The 22510-nt window shown below is 36.9% G+C and overlaps 1 protein-coding gene across 1 annotated transcript in view; it reads right to left on the reverse strand.

Annotated features, from left to right (window-relative positions):
* Window positions 1-1318: 1318 nt before the first annotated feature.
* LOC121376061 (sushi, von Willebrand factor type A, EGF and pentraxin domain-containing protein 1-like) overlaps window positions 1319-22510 on the reverse strand; it is a 29056-nt gene continuing 7864 nt past the window's right edge. The window contains exons 2-5 of the mRNA XM_041503840.1: window positions 21079-21174; window positions 16222-16416; window positions 2394-2585; window positions 1319-1881 (exon numbers count right to left, since the gene is read on the reverse strand). Of these exons, the coding sequence (XP_041359774.1) occupies window positions 1673-1881; window positions 2394-2585; window positions 16222-16312 (492 nt within the window). The 5' untranslated portion in view covers window positions 16313-16416; window positions 21079-21174 and the 3' untranslated portion in view covers window positions 1319-1672. The remainder of the gene's footprint in view (window positions 1882-2393; window positions 2586-16221; window positions 16417-21078; window positions 21175-22510) is intronic.

A 22510-nucleotide genomic window follows, 5' to 3' on the forward strand; every position in this document is an offset into this window, starting at 1 on the left:
GGAACTATTTTCTCGTGCCCCTATCTAAAACGGTTCAGGCACGCCCACCATGGATCCATGTTCTGGCATCGCCAGTCCACGGTTCCATGGCGGGAGGGGAATGTTATCAATAATGCCATTGGCATAGCCAAACTTTTATATGGGAGCAGGTGGAGTACAGAACAAGTTTGCAGGATCTAGAAATAGGAAGTAAAATGTGACCTGTAAAAAAAAGAGGTCATTTTAGCACGTGAGTTTCTATTTCACCTGCTAGGTATAAAAAATGGACTGTTTTTCGCAGGCAGCTATTTCGAACCCTTAAGCTCTGTGTCTGGATTTGGGACACAAGGATCAGATAGTTTATCCCTGGATAGTAACCTTCTCCTTCAACCTTTAAAACATACTAACATTTATCAGTGTACTGGATATATAACATTCATTGTGCAGTAAATCATCAACATCTAAACAACTAACCAATTTATCCCATCAAATCTGGGGTGTTTTTTGTGTGTGTACTTAGGCCTTCATGTACAATAGTATCTACTTGCCTGTAATTCAGCACACAACGCTTTTAACCTAGGCACAATAACGAAAATGTCGCAGTCGGGGAGGGGCAGCAGATGGTTCTACAGCTAGCCTTTCAAAATGTGTTTTAATTGCTTTTCATTAACATGCGACCCAACCATGCCTGGTACCTAGACTGGTACATGGGAATGATGCACATGACTTTCATATCAAGCTTGGTGTTAAAAAGTAAAATACATTCTGGTAGCTACTCTGAGGTCCGTGATGCCATTGGCAACAGCTTTGTGCAGATTGTCCGGGAACGCAGATCTTTGTTGTAGTAGTAGTTTGACACATTCGGATATTTGTACAGTAGAATGGGCATTGAATTTTGCAGGTCCGCGCTCCGGTAATAAAAGCATACAATGAAGAATGTTGAGTTAAACATGTTTGATTTACTATTGGAGTAGAGGACCTCCGTCCCGAGATATTCAAGATGGTACCTTCCCAAGACCTCAACGTGAAAAGCATTGAGGGGAGTGATTACTTGTTCCCTTAACTTATGCTGTCCTCAGACTACCAACTGTCATGACGAAGTTGGCCGACTCGCCGATCTTTCAACTTTTACGATTGTCCAGTTGCTAGTCTGAGCGATCTTACAACTATTCTCGTGGTATATAACTCCTACGACCGATTATTTCTCACTCCAACCAGTGCACCACGACTGATACATCAAAGGCTGTGGTATGTGCTATCCTGTCTATGGGATGGTGCATATAAAAGATCCCATGCTGCTAATCGAAAAGAGTAGGCTATGAAGTGGCGACAGCGGGTTTCCTCCCCCAATATCTGTGTGGTCCGACGCCATCTAACCGTAAATAAAATGTGTTGAGTGCGTCGTTCCTTCCTACGACCGATTAGTTGTTAATCTGAGCGCACCCGTCGTAATTTGGGAGTGGGGGATATTTACAACGCAACTGTCTCCTTGAACTAGTCTCAGGGAAGTGAAGGAGAGCCGAGTGATAGCTCCTCTTAAATGGTGAGGTCGTCTTCCCCAGTATACTCCACTTACACACCTATCGCCGTTAAATATCGTTAATTTCTGAAATCACAAAAAAATGCATATTGTTACGTTACGTGTCAAAATAAACTTGTATGAAATTTATCATGTTCATATGCTCAAAATTCATTAAATTGCTTTCATTTTCGTCGTAACAGGAATTGCTTCTGCGGTGTTGAAACTGCACATCATTGAATCTCGCGTAAACGTGTATCCATGACAACTGTCCATCAGTGCGCATTGCCGCGCACAATCCACGCTGCTTCGGCCGCTGGATGTGTTGAGTGGAGCAACACCCGACATTTCTGACCCAGAATTTCGAAAAAGCATTTCTGTTTCTGAAATGATACAGTGAAAGTTATATAATTATCATTTCATTAATGGAATCACTGACGACAAGTCGTTAAACAAGAATTTCACAAATGGTTCGGTGAATGCATGAATTCGAACATCATGAACCTCCAGAACGGTCATTCAGAACTGTAACAAACTACTGAAGTGATAATACGAACTAAATTAAAGTTAAATTTTGCTTTGTTTAACGACACCACTAGAGAACATTGATTTATTAATCAGCGGCTATTGGATGTCAAATATTTGGTAATTCCGACATTATTTGAGAGGAAACCTGCTACATTCTTCCATTGGTAGCAAGTGATCCTTTATATGCACCATTCCACACACAGGATAGCACATACCACGACCTTATGATATGCAGGTCGTGGTGCACTCACTGTAAAGAATGTTCTCAACTAGCTTCCGTATACATTTATTTATATTGCAGGCCCCAACTGAAGATATGTAAATACTGTCAAATACCCGAAAACTGATTTTTTAAAATCTCATCTACCTTTGCAAAGCGGTGAGGTGTCCAAGGTATCTGCCTCCCATAGCCCAGATGTGTTGCACAGATGTTTTGAGCCTCCACCGCCAATTCGCACGGTCTTGTCGGGACAGGAGTAAGTGACTTGGTCGCCGTAGTAACCCACAGACTGTGACGGAACGTAATTCTGCAAAACTGGTGATGCTCCACAGCTCACCGCTTTGATTAGGAAAAAAAAAAAAAACCCAACAACGTTACAATGACAATAATTATGCAATTTTGGTTCATCTGTTAAAATAGTTGACTGCTAAAGTCTTAATCAAAATTGTACCTCGCCATGTTTTTGCTTATTACATTTGGTTCATGAAAATCACTGAAAAAAAATAATTGAAAGCTGATTAGTATTTTGATGACCTGTTACTATATATCGAGGGGTTAGTGCCAGAACCTATTATATGGTGAATTATACAACAATGAATTAATCACCTTGTCAGCATCATGGGAAGGTGTACTATTATTTCACAATGTCTCATTCAAACCAATCATTTATTTATGCTTTTATAGAACAGAACCCAAACCAATTATCTTTTATGTCCATATCCACAAAAGGCAAAAACCATGTTTTTAGCACTACCTTATTCTGTCTCTCTAGAATTTTGTAGTATCACCCATAGCTGACGGACATAACGCGTTAGCTTACAACACAGGAGCCTATTTCACTAAACATCGTAAGTTACGTTTTGCACGTAAACGTAAATTTACGATTCTTATTACTATTATAGTTCAACAAATATAGTTAGAAGAGCACATATTTCATTTTCTTTTGTCTTTAAAATACTCCAGCTTCCGTAATGATGTAATTTTCTACGTGAAATTGATGCTAAACAAGTGTAAACGCACGGCCGGCATAACTGCTAGTAGCAGACGTAACTTACGATGTTTTGTGAAATGGGGCCCTGGATTGTGGTGGGCTGTAAATTGTGAGAAGATTGAATCCTAGCTGCCATAGCGCATGACAGGCTAATGACATATGCTAGCTCTAAGTGTTTACATCCAGCGAAGGTGTTTTATGTAAACTATCTCTGGCTGGGTGTTTTGGCTTACAAAGAAATAACAACTCTGGCTGAGGTAGCTAGAATTGACTGTTTACGCATCACGATGACCGGTCCGTTTGTGATAATCTGAAATGGTCTGCAAAAATGGGAAGGGGGGTGGGGGGCTGGAAGTGTTTAGTTCTTAGACATCTGGAATGTGGTAAAATGTGTGTGTTGTTAACTAGTTGCTGAATAAATGCCGGTTATGTAAATAGTTTAATAAGAAGTGATTGCAGAGTCCATGTAGTTCTACAGAAGAAACACGCAGTTAAGAAAATATTAACTGAACAGAGACGGAGAACCTAGTTAAACAGGAAAGTTGTTTTCCCTTATTTTAGTCTGAATAGTTACTATGTGTATTAGAGGATTTTTTTTTTTTAAATTCATTTGCCGGGGGCAGGACGTAGCCCAGTAGTAAAGTGCTGGCCTGGTGTACGGTCAGTCTAGGATCGATCCCTGTTAGTGTAATCATTGGACTATTTCTCGTTCCAGCCAGTGCTTCACAACTGGTGTTACAGACCATGATATGTACTATCCTGTCTGTGAGATGATGCATATATTAAAGATCCCTTGGTGCTAATAAAAAAATAGTTGCCCATAGTTTCCTCTCTAAAATATATTTGTGGTCATTAACCACATGTCTGACACCACATACCTGTAGTTGTGTTGAGTGTGTCATTAAATATAAAATTCCTTTCTTTCTTTCTTTCTTTCTTTTTTTAAACATGGCTCCCATATGCAACAACCTTAGTTAAAAATTATGATCTAGCTATGTCTGTATTTTGTAGACAATTTGAATATTATATAAAAAAATTTAATTTAAGTTGCAATTTAAAATGAAAATGCCTGGGAATTGTTTATATGCCGGCCCAAAGATGATAAATGTTTTATGACCATACGCAATAAAATATTTTAGTTTACTTAGCATAGAGGGAAATTAGTTTATATTATTTCAAAGGCATCATCACAGAATTGTAACTTTTCTAGTCATTGTATATTTTATAGACATTATATAATATTTTACATAGAGTTGAACATGAATTAGTAGATACAGGTCAAGTATTTTTCTTTAAATCGGAGTCCGTTCATGGTAGTTCATATTATAACTAATTGGTTAGAAGAAGCGACCCCCTTTATATAAATGGCATAAAATAAATATGCATACTAATAGTAAATATTGTTCATTGTAGTAGTTGAAATGTATGCACATTCATATTTTCTGGGCTAAAATATCTAGATATTACTACATTAACTGGAATAACTGTAGCATTTCAGATGTTCCAATGATGAGATATCTCTGGACATTATAACAAAGTGGTTACTGCTATAGTGTGTTTAAATAAAATGTGTGTGTGTACATGTATATCATTCTACGAGGGCACTAGACAAACATTATACTTAATCACGCACCAGATCAGTGCTGATGACGAATGCATTAAACTGTATTCAGATATGTTAAAACGTGATACACAACTATCCACAAGCACCAAACGCCTAGAGTTTGAGGATTAAAAAAAAAAGGAACATGGAATAGGTGATTTTAACAATTCACTAGCCATATATATATATATATATATATATATATATATATATATATATATATATATACATATTAGGGTAGCCAGGATTGTTTATTGGGGGTGGAGTGGAGATAGAGGGCACTGCTTTTACACATTTTATGGGGTGACATGCATTATAAAAGTTGGTATTGTGAACAAAGAGGTCCTCTTGTGCCCAATCCCTGGCTACCCGGATACGCCAGTGCATATATGTGCAATTTAAAGTATATCAATCAATATATTTTGGTTTCAACACAGGTACCTTTAGTAGTATTACTTGCATGGACAGTAGAATTGTGGAAATTATTTGCTACTTTCATATTATTTTAGTAAGTTTTAATCACATATAACTTCTAAACATTGTTTTAGTAACATATGACCCATGTTGCATGCAAACATCTTACACACGATGAGATTTTTGTAAAACCTACGAAATTGCGCATTCTGCTAGGAATCATTACACGTTGACTGTAAATATATTTGTCATTTTATTCTCTCTAAATTGCTGTTTAATCCATTAAGTTGAAGAACATAATTTTGTTTTAAAACATGTCAAAACGTAGACTTTAGAACGAGTAAAAACTTTTAAAGAAAAATGCCGAATATAGTTACTGGCCCTGTATTCATTTTGTTTCGTTAAATTACTGTGTATTAAAAATCATTAAACGTATTAACTTATCTTAACGGTTGATTATTAATTCAGTCAGTAGCTCAACACTACAGGTGGTGCAGTTTACTCTGATAGCTTACATTTCGTGTTTAATTAGTGTGATAAATGTATCTGTTATAACTGGTATGATAGCTTACATTTCATGTAATAATTAGTATAACAAATATATCTGTAACTGGTTTTAAGGCTTTGCTTTGTTTGACAAATTGTTTTTCTAAAGTTGTTAAGAGCTTCTAGCAACCTGCTACAATACCAGGGAGCACAATTTACCATCTCAGTGTAGGATAAGGTTACTGTGCACACAGCTGGAAACACCCATGACCCTTTCCAGTGTCTGCCATCCAAAGATACGTTGTTATTGTTTACCATTACTTCCTGCCGCCAGTACATTTTCAAAGTATTAACAACACAGACCAATTAGGTGTCTCAGAGCTGCTGCGAAATTAAACGTTTACTGTATGCCACGTGGACTCACTGCAAGATAACATTATTCTTGACTTGAGATTCACACAATTTGTCACATATTCTGGACTGTAATAAAAACTGTTTATAAAATAGTTTGCTCTGGCATGCTGGTTGGAGCTGTTTGTGTTCACATTCCAGGAGCCAGAATAAATTAAATAGTTCTTCATCTAATTACATCATGATTTATTATTATTAGCAGACAAAACTTTTAAGGTTTATACTAAAACAAATAACTGCTAGCATCTAAAAGCAAAATATTTAGCAAAAGTTAAGTTTCCAATTTTTAAGTGCATTCCAAAGTTTTCAGTGCAGTTTTCTCAGATTGAAGTGGAAAGGAGATAAGTGGTTCTGGCACTAACCCCTCGATATATATATCCATACATACTACTCAAAAGAAGTTATGGGTCACAGAAAAATAATGTTTTGATCATTTTTGTAAGTATGCACTTCATCTTTAGAAACTTTTAAGTTAACCCAGATTTCCGTTTCATGGATTGGAAGAACGAATTTGGACTAAACTGACAAACTGCCTCGAAACGCCTATTGTGACACCTCATGCACCATTTGCACGTGTTTTGCATTAGTGTCATTCCATGCATGCCAATTTTAGCAATAAAAGGAATGAGCATTTTCTTTTCATAATCTTTTTAAATTTAAAGATGGTTCGACGACAACTCAGCTTCCAAGACAGGGGAAGGGCCATATTTTAATTGGCTGGCTACAAGATAGACAAACTCAGAGAACTGTGGCTCACCGTCTAAATGTAAGTCAAAGCGTTATTGGTAGACTGGCAGAGGTTCAGGACAACTAATGCTATTCAGAATCGCCCCCGTTCTTGAAGACCCCGTCAACAACAGCACGAAAAAGACCGCTTCCTGGTGATAAAAGCGTTGCAACAGCACTTTGTGACCGCACGGCATCTTCGGGATCAAGTCGGAGCTGCCACAGGCAACAACTGGTTCGACCTGACCATTAGGAATCGTCTGCGAGACCGAGGTTTGCGATGCCGGCGTCCTGTAGTCCGACCACAGCTACTTGACCGTCACAGAAGGGCTCGCCAAAATTGCTGCAAACGTCATATCCGCTGTCACCATGGTCATTGGGCAAAAACATTGTTCACAGATGAGTCACGCTTCTCGCTCCAGTTCAGTGATGGCCGGGCTCGTGTTCATCGTCGTCAAGGAGAAAGATTTGCTGATTTCAACGTTGCTCAACGTCTACCATTTGGAGGAGGAAGGGTGATAGTGTGGGCGGGGATATCTATGAACCACAGAACCGCTTTGTACGTCATTAACGGAAATTTGATTGGTCAGCGTTATCTCAACGAGATTGTCCATCCTCTTGTAATAAGCTGTCAATCGCCGGCAACTGGCTCAGCAATTAGTGGCAGAATTGCAAGCGATTTCTCAACGTTATTTCCAACGCCTGATAAACAGAATGCGCCAACGTTGTCAAGAATGTGTGAATGCTAACGGTGGCTACACCAGTTACTAAAGCTTCTGCTACTTGTGTGAACATCATGTTGGGGGTGCATGATTTATTTTCATCAGGGTAATAAACTAGTGTCTAATCAAAAGGTTTTTTTGTGTGTGTTTTCTGTTTTTGAGCCATCAAAGAATTATTTTGTCATTAGTCTTCACCATTTAGCTCGTTAGCTTATATTTATATGCACAAATATTTATATTTACCTTTAACGTCTTTTGCGTAAACATCAAAATGTTGCTTTTACAGATGAAAAATTACAAAGTGAATCACAACACGTTTAAAATAGACTATATGAAATTGATTGCTACTGACTGCATTATTACACTAGCAGTTGTAGTCTTTTATTAATTATTTGTGTGTGGATATTACATTATCAATGTGATATTTTTAGCCCATTAAAACGTTTTTTGTACGTTTATTATGTCTGTTGTTTGTATATAGCAACAGGTCATTATAATGCTGATTAATACAGTTTTTAGTTTTTTTCGACCCACGAAGGTTTACAAATCGTATGTAATAAGCAAATACATGGTGGGTACAATTTCTTACATATCCTCAAAAACGAGGTTTTAAGCAAATTAAAAAAAAAATTGGGACTAAAAGTTATTTACAGCCGTTGCACTTGTAGCTAATTGACGCGTCACAGACCCATGATTGTCAGGTTAACTATACGTCACAACGTAATCGAAAACCCCCCACCGTTTTTATTTGTTTAACGACACCACTAGAGCACATTGATTTATTAATCATCGGCTATTGGATATCAAACAATTGGTAATTTTGACATATAGTCATCAGAGGAAATCCGCAACATTTTTTCTAATGCAGCAAGGGATCTGTTATACGCACTTTCCCACAGACAGGATAGCACATACCACGACTTTTGATATACCAGTCGTGGTGCACTGGCTGGAACGAGAAATAGCCCAATGGGCCCACAGACGGGGATCGATCCCAAACTGACCACGCATCAAGAGAGCGTTTCACCACATGGTTACGTCCCGCCCTCAATGTAATCGATTTCCATCGTGTAGTTTTTCATTGGATGTATTGCAGTGGTGACCTGGTCATCATCTAGATGCGGCCAGCCGTATGTCGTAGAATTGCTAACACACGTACATGTGTAAACAACCATGTGTTATAAAAAATAAAGCACGATGTTCTCACCAACGTGTGTGTAAGAAAATGATATACATAACACATTTTAAATAACTATATTCATATTCATTATCCTCCATGAGGTCCACAGTGTGCATGTAAATAACAATAAACAGTAAAACACATAAATCTCAAAGACGAAACTAGGATCTTGTTGGGGGGTTTTCGTGCAAATAAAATAGGGCACCTAAAGATTTTTTTTTTTTAAATTGTATAGTGTATATTTTATTTGACATATCTAGTGCTTGCAATACCCGTTACACAACATCCAATGTTACAATCGTCGCCACACAAACATACTTCTCTGGTATATACAGGTACTCTTGCAAAACTTTATAAATACATGTACCCTAAAAAGAACAATTCATTGGTACGTACTAATTTGGTTCTGGATAACAATGTATAGATATATCGATGTAATTTAAAATTTTAATATAGAATACTATTTTAAATATGTGTAGGATTGTGTCGAAAGTGAGAACAAAAATGTCATTTTGACTCTGTGTATATCGATTTTTTTTAATCAACAACATGCTATACATCAGCATTAATATGCATTAACTGTCACTTAGTCTCGAGAGTTGATCAATTTTGTGACACACAGAAATGTGAAAAGACTGACACAAAAAAAAAAATTTTTTTTATATCGAACTTCTTCTACGTTTACATAATTATTCAATCTAAAGTCTGTGTTATTGATATTATTATTGATTTTTGTTATTTCATGGCTCTCCGGATTCATTATTATTGTTAGTTCCGACCAGTTCATCTATATTTGTAGCCCATACGTGCATGAAATGATTAGTAACTCATTATCGATTTCAAATGTAATATACATTATTATATTCCTGAATTTAACGATCGTTGTATTTAAAAAAAAAAGACTAGCAGTGCTGTAGACGTTTTTGGTTTGTTCAATAACAACACACACACACACACACACACACACACACACACACACACACACACACACACACACACACACACACACACACACACATACACACACACACAGACAATCTAATTAAAATTAGCTACACTGGTTAATTACTATTACCTGTGGATCTAACAACACCCAGTTGGAGCTCATTTCCAGTTGACCTTTTATTCGACCAATCAAAACCTTACTTACAAAATCACGCGAGTGATTTGAAAACCCCCCAAAACATTCGGGATTATGCCGAGGGTATACGAAATGATCCGAAGTATGCCGGAAACTAATTTTAATATAACATTTTATATAAAATTCGTTTCAAGACAACCCCCCCCCCCCAAAAAAAAAAACACACAAAAAAACACAACAAAAACAACAACAACAAAACAACAAAAAACAAACACACACCTCCCCCCCCCCAAAAAAAACAAAAAACCAAAAAAAACGTGATGGTATAGCCATAAAATTTTTTATACTAGTATACAATCCAGAGTTTATTACTGCATTTTTTCACCTATTTTTTAATGTTGAAATAGACCAACAAGTTCGCCTATTTCATAAATAGTCTCGCCCGATATTTTTAGAATTTGTATGCTCCCGAATAACGCTATAAAAGGCGAAGTGTAATTGGTCCATACTTAAATTGTTATTTATAGATGAAATGTCACCTGGACATGGGATTCCACGCAATGCTATCAGACTACTGGTAGACCAGTAGAACTAATTTTAATCCGATTGACACACACACACACACACACACACACACACACACACACACACACACACACACACATACACATCACGGTGACACCTCAGTGGATCTATTTTCTGTTTGTTTCATTCCCCCAGCCAGTGCCACACACTATTTAAACCATTGTAAACAAACAAAAGTCGTCTTTGTTCTATTGTTTAACTGTAGATTTGTTACATCACAACAATGGATTAAGCCACTTACGATAGTGCTCGTGTTTTCTAGATGCATCTTATTTCAAAAGGAATGAACTGGGCTCATATAGAGAAGGAACCATATTTAGATTAATAAACGCAGAAAACAATAGAATGACGTCACATATACGCATTTTAAACATCTACTTCCACATAACATCGTCAAGCTTTCATAACTGAATATAGTTAAAAACGAGTATTTAATGTTTTCCCCTTATACGCGCTGCAACTAAAAGCAATTACATTAAAGTCTATTCTTATACTAGGCCATAGACATAAGCTTACTGCCCATCAATAATTAAATAACTAGTAGCTATTAAAATGGTATAAACGTTTACTTATGGCGACTATGCACAACTGTTTAGCTTTTATTATTACTATATATATATATTTATTATTATTATTATTACAACTGCTTTTTCTGTCATGACAGGCGAGCGCTACAACAGCTAGTTCTGAATATCCACATTAAACTATTTGATTTGTATTTGATTTTTACAATAATATTGTTATTGAAATGTTAAAATGCTTTTATCATTTCCCATATTTTGTTGTTGTAAATAACCATGCAATATATATATATATATATATATACAAATACGCCAGTGGACTATAATCCTATATTTATGTCTAAAAGTATAATATAGCATTACTAACATTTATTATGTGACATCTAAGTTATACCATTCAGTTGTGTTCAAGTATTAACTACCCTGTGACGGGCTGTACAGCAGGGTCGTATACCTACGTTTTCGTTTTTTGCTGGGGTTTTTTTTTTGGGGGGGGGGGGGGGGGGTGGGGGGGGGGGGGGTTGGGGTGGGGTGTTGTGGTTTTAATTTTTTTTTACAACGGCATTTTTTTTCTCTAGCAGAAGAAGACGGTATTCCTCTAACAATATATACTTTTTAAAATCCATCTATTTATCGAATACATCCTAAACAGGTGCAGAATTAGGCAGTGTTCAGGGACTTCGACTAACTTAATTTTGGTCCAGTAGTTAATTTTGCCTTTCTATAAAGTGAGGAGTATTATTTATCAATGTAACCGAATTACATTACACTAATGTTACTCCCCCCCAACCCCCCCCCCCCCCCACACACACACACACTAAAATCCTAGATACACGCTTGCTAAAACAAGAATTCATCCATCGACACTTAGATATTGCTTCATATCAAGTAAAAAAGAAAGAAAAAATGTTTTATTTAACGACGCACTCAACACATTTTATTTACGGTTATATGGCGTCGGACATATGGTTAAGGACCACACAGAGTTTGAGAGGAAACCCGCTGTCGCCACTACATGGGCTACTCTTTCCGATTAGCAGCAAGGGATCTTTTATTTGCGCTTCCCACAGGCAGGATAGCACAAACCATGGCCTTTGTTGAACCAGTTATGGATCACTGGTCGGTGCAAGTGGTTTACACCTACCCATTGAGCCTTGCAGAGCACTCACTCAGGGTTTGGAGTCGTATCTGGATTAAAAATTCCATGCCTCGACTGGGATCCGAACCCAGTACCTACCAGCCTGTAGACCGATGGCCTAACCACGACGCCACCGAGGCCGGTCATATCAAGTAACTCAACCGACTATTTGCGTTTCATTCCTGTAGCAGACCCTATAATTTGAACCCGTGAAAATACTCTTTAAGTTTTGGGTAATCTACAAACCTGTAATATATCTGGATAAAGTTACAACAGAGTGAAATAAGAGTTTGTGACGCTGAAACCCTCTAAAAATAGACTTGAGCATGTCTCCATAACCATTACTTCTCTGAAGTACGTGGGCCATTCTCACAGAATGCGTCACTTTGTATAGTGGTACCTTTGTAAAAATAATGTTTTTAAAATATGATGTTTTATGGTCATGTCTTATCTCTGTGGTCAGGTGAATGTATTTCAAATTCATGTAGCGATCTTTACATAGGATTTTATTATTTTTATAAACTTTTTTTCTGGAACAGGGACATATTGGTCAACACCGTAACAGATGGTGGGTCATCAAATTAAAAAAAAAAATTGGTGAATAATCCAAGACATTGAACCAAAATTGTATAAAACACTTTCTTTGAGTTAGAGAATGCAGCTTATAGGTAGCAGGTACAAGTGAAGTTGTGTTGAGGTTTTATACCGCCTTTCTTGACATAGTCTCTGATTTGTGCTGACTGGTGTTGTCTTAGGGAATATTTTGTTTTATATTGTCTCCTTGAATAATTCCAATGGACCAAACTATGCGTTCATATAGTTCCTATAGTGCATATAGTTCATATAGTACATATTCTTACTAACCTGAATTTTCTGATAACTGCGCTTCAGTGGGATAGTAATTCGTTATAAAAAGGGGGTGTCACGGTGTTGACAAACAATTACGGTGTTGACATCATTTACAATTACGATGAATAAATATTAAAATGTTTTATATATGATGGACAATTATTAATTAATCTTTCTGAATGACTATAAACCAGTGAAATAGCAGAACAATATTTAAGCTGTATCTTCAGGAAGAACCAAAAAGCTTCCAGTTCCTATAAAATTCAGAAGTTGGATATATTTAATTACACGTTCATCTAATTAAAACGGTAAATGCATTAAAACGGCAAAGGCATTGAGATACGAAATGAATGTTTGTTTAACGATACCTCTGCACATTTAAAAGTTATTTCGTATCTTATTAAAGTTGCTTCACATCTAACATATGGTTATTTAGGTATCTTATCAACTCCGCAATGGCTGTATGTTACGGTATTGACATACTTTGTTTTTATTCAATAAAAAAATCGAAATATTTTATACGTGATGAACATTTACTGATTGATAGTTTTGAGTAGTTCATTAAAGAGCAAAATAGCATGGAAATATTTCATTTGTTTCAACATGGAACACCGACAAAGCTTCCAGTTGCCACGAAAATAGAATGTTGGCCCCAACTGCATGTTCGCAAATGGCTAAAACAATAGGCGTGCAAAGGAATATGTTTAGCGACACCTCAGTACATTTTAAAGATGTTTCATTGTGAACATGTGGTTATTTAGACACTTGATCAAAATCGTAACGTCATAATGTTTATCTTATTATTGTTGATTAGCTATGTAATAATGTTGAATTGCCAAGCTATCTTCGAAGCATTCATTTATAATGATCTCTGAATGAATCATATTCATTTAATACATCAGTATATTAATTATGCCCGTTACGGTGTTGACAGAAAAAAACATACGCAGTGACCCATCCCAGTTTTGCCTGATCATTTGTAGAAAACTGAAATTAACGGCTCTTTTCGCTAATATTATTTGAAAAGATTGTGGTTTCCTATACTTGGAAGGAATCATGTAACATGTCTTGGTTTATCGTTATACATCATAGGTTGTGTTTGCTGATCGGCATTACGGTGTTGAGGTGATATTTGCCAAATGAGTAACAGAGAAGGATAATCTTGTAAAATAAACCATAAGTGTAATTTCAGCTTGAGAATACGTTTTCTATCTTCAAGTCTTTATTAATCGACTGACTGTTATGAAATACTAAATGAAATCAGATTTAGGTTATTTTGATTTAGGTTCAGTCTCATGGCCTTGATTTGTAACATGGCAATTTTAGGTCTTTCACCCTATTAAATCAAGCTTTTATTCATAATTTCAGGTTCCTTTGTGCAATAAAACATGCAGTGAGTTTTTAATTAATATTTAATTATCTAAGTGATGTTTATAAATGGGTGTTCTATCTTTTATCAGTTTTAGGGGTGAGTAACGAAATAGGACACATTTCGGAAGAATGACTCATGTGTGCTTTTAGAATTATGAAAAATGCATTTCGTGGAATTACAAAAACAGGACGACCATAAACACTTTGGATGTTCGGACATGGATAATCTAAACAATAAACTATATAACTAATGTATATAGCTCTAATAGTGAAAAATACAGTTTTTAAAAACTAGGGTCTCTCACTTTAACTCTGCGTTTGTTTGGTGGGGTTTTTTTTTTACTGCCGCCACCCCCCCTCCCATTTATTTTAGGCTAGGCACGACCAGGTGCTGTACATTTTCACTGTATAGATTTTGTAATCAATCAAGGCTTTCTATTAGAAACCCATAGATTTTGCGTCATACAAAGATTCGATTTTGCATATGCTTGACCTATCATATTCTAGTATCCCTTTTTGTGAGATATATGCATTGATTTTTTTTTAATCAAATGCAGCAAGTACTAGTATGTCAAATATATACGTACCTTTGACTGTTATAGAGACATAGCGGGTGGGGTTTATTCTGTGAAAATATCACAACCTACTGTGTGGGGAACCCTTCACACTTCAGATGTCACGTACATAAATGCACGCAATTTACCAGTGGGCTACGTCTCGCCCACTCTAACGTGATAAGGAGTCGTCAAACAAATACTGTTCCAGTGGGTTATATCTAGCCTATAATATATACTGTTCCAGTGGGTTATATCTAGCCTATAACAAATACTGTTCCAGTGGGTTATATCTAGCCTATAATATATACTGTTCCAGTGGGTTATATCTAGCCTATAATAAATACTGTTCCAGTGGGTTATATCTAGCCTATAATATATACTGTTCCAGTGGGTTATATCTAGCCTATAACAAATACTGTTCCAGTGGGTTATATCTAGCCTATAATATATACTGTTCCAGTGGGTTATATCTAGCCTATAATATATACTGTTCCAGTGGGTTATATCTAGCCTATAATATATACTGTTCCATGGGGTTATATCTAGCCTATAACATATACTGTTCCAGTGGGTTATATCTAGCCTATAACAAATACTGTTCCAGTGGGTTATATCTAGCCTATAACATATACTGTTCCAGTGGGTTATATCTAGCCTATAACAAATACTGTTCCAGTGGGTTATATCTAGCCTATAACATATACTGTTCCAGTGGGTTATATCTAGCCTATAAAAAATACTGTTCCAGTGGGTTCTATCTAGCCTATAACAAATACTGTTCCAGTGGGTTATATCTAGCCTATAACAAATACTGTTCCAGTGGGTTATATCTGGCCTATAAAAAATACTGTTCCAGTGGGTTCTATCTAGCCTATAACAAATACTGTTCCAGTGGGTTATATCTAGCCTATAACAAATACTGTTCCAGTGGGTTATATCTGGCCTATAATATATAGTAAAAAAAAGTAGGATATCGTAATACAAACCTACATGTATCTCCAGCTATACAAGGAAGGCACTTTTAACTTTAACCTCCATTCCCAACCACCAACCCCCCCCCCACCCCAACCCCCCAAAAAACAACAACATCAACAAATAAACAAACCACCAAAATACCCCCCCCCCCCCCCCCCCCCCCACACACACACACAAAACTAGGACTCATAAGTTCGTTCCTTTACTACTGTTCTTGAAATTAACATTTATTGTACACTGCCTGGTTGTTTGAGTGTGTATGGGGTTTTAAATATTCATTTTTCATTTTATTTTTGGTTGTTTTTAATCCTAGCACACCTCAAACGTCATATTTACAGATATCTAATATGTAAATATCTACTTACGCTCACAGACCGGAGGCGTTCCATTGACGAGATGTACAAACCAGGCGCCGCCCTCAATGCAGACTCTGAGACCAGCGTTACCGCCGACCATCTTGTAACCCTCATCACACGAAAACGTAACCTTGTCGCCGTAAGCTGGCGAGATTGGAAACGGCGTAGCATGGAGGACTGTGGGCAACGTCTGACAAACAAGGTCTAATGAAGACAGACGGAGAGAAATGAAAATGAAATGGTTATTATTATTATTATTATTATTATTATTATTATTATTTAACGACGCACTCAACATATTTCATTTACGATTATATGGCGTCAGACATATGGTTAAGGACCACACAGATATAGAGAGGAAACCCGCTGTCGCCACTTCATGGGCTACTCTTTTTGATTAGCAGCAAGGGATCCTTTTTATGCACCATCCCACAGGCAGGATAATACATACCACGGCCTTTTTTTAATACCAGTTGTGGAGCACCAATGAGGCCACCGACGGGGATCGATCCTAAACCGACCGCGCATCAAGCGAGCGGTTTACCACTGGGCTACGTCCCGCCCCATGACAGAGACAGAGAGAGAGAGAGAGAGAGAGAGAGAGAGAGAGAGAGAGAGAGAGAGAGAGAGAGAGAGAGAGAGAGAGGAATTAAGGTGTCTTTTAAAGTCTCGCATCAGTTATAAAACATACCACATCACTACAACACTAATATTTGTCTGCTAAAGTCTCACATCGGTTATAATACATACCACGTCACTACAACACTAATATTTGTCTGCTAAAGTCTCACATCGGTTATAATACATACCACGTCACTACAACACTAATATTTGTCTGGTAAAGTCTCACATCAGTTATAAAACATACCACATCACTACAACACTAATATTTGTTTGTTAAAGTCTCGCATCAGTTATAAACATACCACATCACTACAACACTAATATTTGTCTGCTAAAGTCTCACATCGGTTATAATACATACCACGTCACTACAACACTAATATTTGTCTGGTAAAGTCTCACATCAGTTATAAAACATACCACATCACTACAACACTAATATTTGTCTGCTAAAGTCTCACATCGGTTATAATACATACCACGTCACTACAACACTAATATTTGTCTGCTAAAGTCTCACATCGGTTATAATACATACCACGTCACTACAACACTAATATTTGTCTGCTAAAGTCTCACATCAGTTATAAAACATACCACATCACTACAACACTAATATTTGTTTGTTAAAGTCTCGCATCAGTTATAAAATAAAGTCTCAACATAATATTTGTAAAGTCTCGCATCAGTTATAAAACATACCACATCACTACAACACTAATATTTGTCTTTTAAAGTCTCGCATCAGTTATAAAACATACCACATCACTACAACACTAATATTTGTCTGCTAAAGTCTCACATCAGTTATAATAATAACACTACAACACTAATATTTGTCTGGTAAAGTCTCACATCAGTTACAACACTATCATATAATATTTGTCTGCTAAAGTCTCACATCGGTTATATACCACGTCACTACAACACTAACATACCACGTCACTACTACAACACTAATATTTGTCTGGTAAAGTCTCACATCGGTTATAATACATACCACGTCACTACAACACTAATATTTGTCTGTTAAAGTCTCACATCAGTTATAAAACATACCACATCACTACAACACTAATATTTATCTGTTAAAGTCTCACATCAGTTATAAAACATACCACATCACTACAACAATAAACTCTAAAACAATATCGAGCTCTTCCATACAGAGTTACGAGAGATTATACATTAAGTCAATCCACAGAGATAACATATATCTTACACATTCCTTGGTGTGAAAACGTGCGTTATTTATATCACATTACGTTAATCCATATAACCGGCCTCGGTGGTGTAGTGGTTGAGCGACCGGACTTAATGCCGGTAGGTACTAGGTTCGCATTCTGGTACCGGCTTTCACCCAGAGCGAGTTTAACAACTCTATTGGTAGGTGTAAGACCACTTCACCAACTTCTCTCCTATTAACCAATAACAAATCAACCACTAACCCACTGTCTTGGACAGACAGCCCAGATAGCTGAGGTGTGGGCCCAGGACAGCGCGCTTCAATCTTAAAGGGACAGTCCTGAGTTTGCTGCATTGTAAGATGTTTCCGATTAATAAAACATTTCTACGATTAAACTTACATATTAAATATATTTTCTTGTTTAGAATACCAGTGTTTGTATATTCAGTGTGTTTCTGGTCGTCTTAATATTTGTAATAAGCCCAAACTGGAGTTTGTCTTCAAATAATTTCGTACGTACGAAAAAAACATATTTTTAGGAAATAAAATGAAATTTAACCTAGTACAAATATTAGAACGATCAGAAACACGTTTAATATACAGCCACTATTATTTTATGCAGAAAACTATATTTGATGTGTAATTACAATCGTTAAAAAGTCTCTGTTAGTCGATAACATCTTAAACATTGCAGTAAACTCAGGAATGTCCCTTTAATTGGATATAAGCACAAAAATGTGTATAAGCAACAACAACAACAACATACTCCACATAGATATGTGCTATCAATTTAAAGAATTACGATTGGCTGCTTCTAGGTGATGACCTGATTGCTATAATTACTGTACGACCCAATGAAATAAGCACGGACGAAATTGATTGACGAATAAGTTAAAATGTATGTAAAGAATAGAATGCAGTCGAACACCTTTGTGTTGATACTGCGGGGGACCACATAAAAGTATCGGGTTTTAAACAATGGCCGGTTCTTGTGCCCAGGACAGGCGTGCTCTACAACAGCTTGCTCTGAATGTGCACGTTAACCATTTTGGCATTGGCATTGGCAACAATGTACAAACAAAAATATCAAATTTAATACAATATATGAATATGGTTTTATCGAATCATACATTAAAAAAATATATATATACCCAACGAAAATTGTTATGTAATGAAGAATAAATTAAGGATTGAATCAATCAACCAATCAATTGTACAGCTTTGCACGTGCTGAACAAAGTTAATATATATATATATATATATATATATATATATATATATATATATATATATATATATTTAATTTCTACAAATTGTGGTTTTAAAATCACTGCGGATATTAGTACAATCGGATCTTTATTGGAACAAACATGAATTCAGAAGAAAGTTTTAATAGCAAAATACAATTACACCAATTTTTATTATCATCAAAGCTGCAGAGTTTAATTCTGTCATCGTCAGCGCTGGTCATTGACGGCAGGTGATGATCGGACGGACGCCTCATTATTTTATTTCCGAAACATATTCAGATACAGGGGGCGGGATTCAGCTCAGTCGGTCGAGAGCTCGCTTGAAGTGCTTGTATCACAGAATCGAACCACCTCGTTGGATCTATTCAACTGATTGGATTTTTCTTTCTCGATGCAACCAGTGCACCACAACTGGTCAAAGGCCGTCGTATGTGCTTTCGTGTGTGGGGGAAAATGCATATAAAAGAACCCTTGCTGCACTAAGAAAATGTAGCGGGTTTCCTCTGATGACTGTTTTATAATTACCAACAAGTGTTTGATATCCAATAGCCGATGATTAATTAATCAATGTGCTCTAGTGGTGTTGTTAAACAAAAACAAAATTCCAACTTTATTCGAATACAAAGGGGCTACGGACAGCTAACAACTCTTTGGCAATATTGTTGTCTGCCATGGGAGCTTAGGTGTTAGGCTTTCATCGCCACATGCATATTCCACTGAAATGACGCCATCTGTTACTGGGTGTGACAATATAACATAGTCGTCAGGATTACGTTCATACTTCGAATCTCTTGAAATGGCTCCTCTAAATAAAGCCAGCATAGCGGGGATATCATGGCCAACTTTGTTAATTAACAACTAAAAAACAAAATGTATCAAAACAAAATATCGGCCTCGGTGGCGCAGTTGTAAAGCCATCGGACTACAGGCTGGTAGGTACAGGGTTCGCAGCCCGGTACCGGCTCCAACCCAGAGGGACCCAAAATTATATAGACACAAACGTAATATCGATTAAATTGTATTGACTCAACCGAGACAAAAGCTTGATATTTAATACACGTTTTGGCCAAGATTGGCCAGTCATATCGACACAAACAATATATCGACTCAAGCAAGATCGCCATAACAGTGTTCGACTATGCTAAATGTTTTCCTTCGTTAGATACATTTTGAATCAACTCTTTTTAAAATAATCGGTACATTATAACGGTCACTCACATAGCATTATCTATATACATAATGAATTAAATACAATCTGCTCTAGGGGCCACCCGTATTAAGCAGCCACCTGTGTAAAGAGGCCACATTTTTATTCTCCCAAATCATTGAATATAAACTGAACTATATTAAGCAACCACCTATCTTAAAATATATTTTTTTTAAAAGTGACAGACCCTAGTTTCAACCCGTGAAAATTAACATTAAGTTGATTTAATCTACAAACCTGTAACACATTTGGATAAAGATACAATTGAGTAAAGCAAGAGTCTGTGACTTTGAAATGGTGAAATACCCTCTAAAAATAGACTGAAACTCGACTCCATAATTGTTACTTCTCAGACGCACGTGCGTTTTTAAAAATATGAAATGCATTTTTGTGATATCAAAGACACCAGAATGACCAAAAACACTTCGAATGTGTGGAAATGGATAATCTAAACAATAAAATCTAAGTAAAGTATGATTTCAGTTATCAAAAACGGTTCTAATAGTAAAACAATATGTTTAAAAACTAGAGTATGTCCCTTTAATACTTCCTTTAGTGGCTGCTTAACACAGGTTAAACCGTGTTTCAAAAGTACAAACTTGCTCTGCGGTCGCAGGTCGTGGGACACAAGGAACCGACGGAAGGGCAGGACTGGGCTGAAGCAAAACACAGGCAGTCGTTGTCGAGGTTTGCGGCTGAAACAAAACAACACGTAAAGTCTATTAGAACTTTGAAACTATTCCCTTACACTATGGCTGTCAGACAACAGCATATGGTGAGTTATTACGGCCGTCAGTCGACAGCATATGAGGAGTTTATTATGGCTGTCAGACGACAGCATATGGTGAGTTATTATGGCCGTCAGACGACAGAATATGGTGAGTTATTATGGCCGTCAGTCGACAGCATATGGTGAGTTATTATGGCCGTCAGTCAACAGCATATGAGGAGTTATTATGGCCGTCAGACGACAGCATATGAGGAGTTTATTACGGCCGTCAGACGCCAGCATATGAGGAATTACTATGGCCGTCAGACGACAGCATATGAGGAATTATTATGACCATCAGACGACAGCATATGAGGAGTTACTATGACCATCAGACGACAGCATATGAGGAGTTATTATAGCCGTCAGACGACAGCATATGAGGAGTTTATTATGGCCGTCAGACGACAGCATATGAGGAGTTACTATGGTCGTCAGACGACAGCATATGAGGAGTTATTATGGCCATCAGTCGACAGCATATGAGGAGTTACTATGGTCGTCAGACAACAGCATATGGTGAGTTATTATGGCCGTCAGACGACAGCATATGGTGAGTTATCATGGCCGTCAGACGACAGCATATGGGGAGTTATTGTACAATGGGTATTTACAGTGACAAGATGACAAGAGGAGTTCTTCGTAGAATAATATATACTCTTTAAAAAAGTAGGGGAACTCTAATAAGAATTTACAATTGCCAAAATTGTAAGCTATATTAGTTGTGGGGAATGGTTATATGATAATAGTGAATTAATTACAAACATTACAACCGGTAGTTCAGTATTACAATAGGTTTTATGACCACCAAAGATCTTGAAGGACGATTGAGATCAGAAGTGAAATTTGAAAGTTGACGTTTTTTATCAGTAAATCGCAAATTCAAACAATAAAAATGACTAAAAAATGACTAACAATTGTATGATCAACAGAATAAAAGCCCCCCCCCCCCCCCCCCCCCCCCCCCTCCGAAAAATAAAAATACGTACGTGCTATTTTTAATCTAGCCGGAGAATTCAGACTGACGGTTTGACTCGATTTTTAAAATCTCATTTCTCCCTAGTTTATTTTTAGGTTAGTTACTGTCCTGGGAAGTGTGATCAGTCTGACTCTTAAGAAAATCGAAAAGATTTTCGGTAAGAGGCCATAGCCAGTTAAATGAAGGAAGGAAGGAAATGTTTTATTTAACGACGCACTCAACACATTTTATTTACGGTCATATGGCATCCGACATATGGTTAAGGACCACACAGATATTGAGA

Source organism: Gigantopelta aegis, chromosome 6, assembly GCF_016097555.1.
Source record: "Gigantopelta aegis isolate Gae_Host chromosome 6, Gae_host_genome, whole genome shotgun sequence".
Lineage (NCBI taxonomy): Eukaryota > Metazoa > Mollusca > Gastropoda > Neomphalida > Peltospiridae > Gigantopelta > Gigantopelta aegis.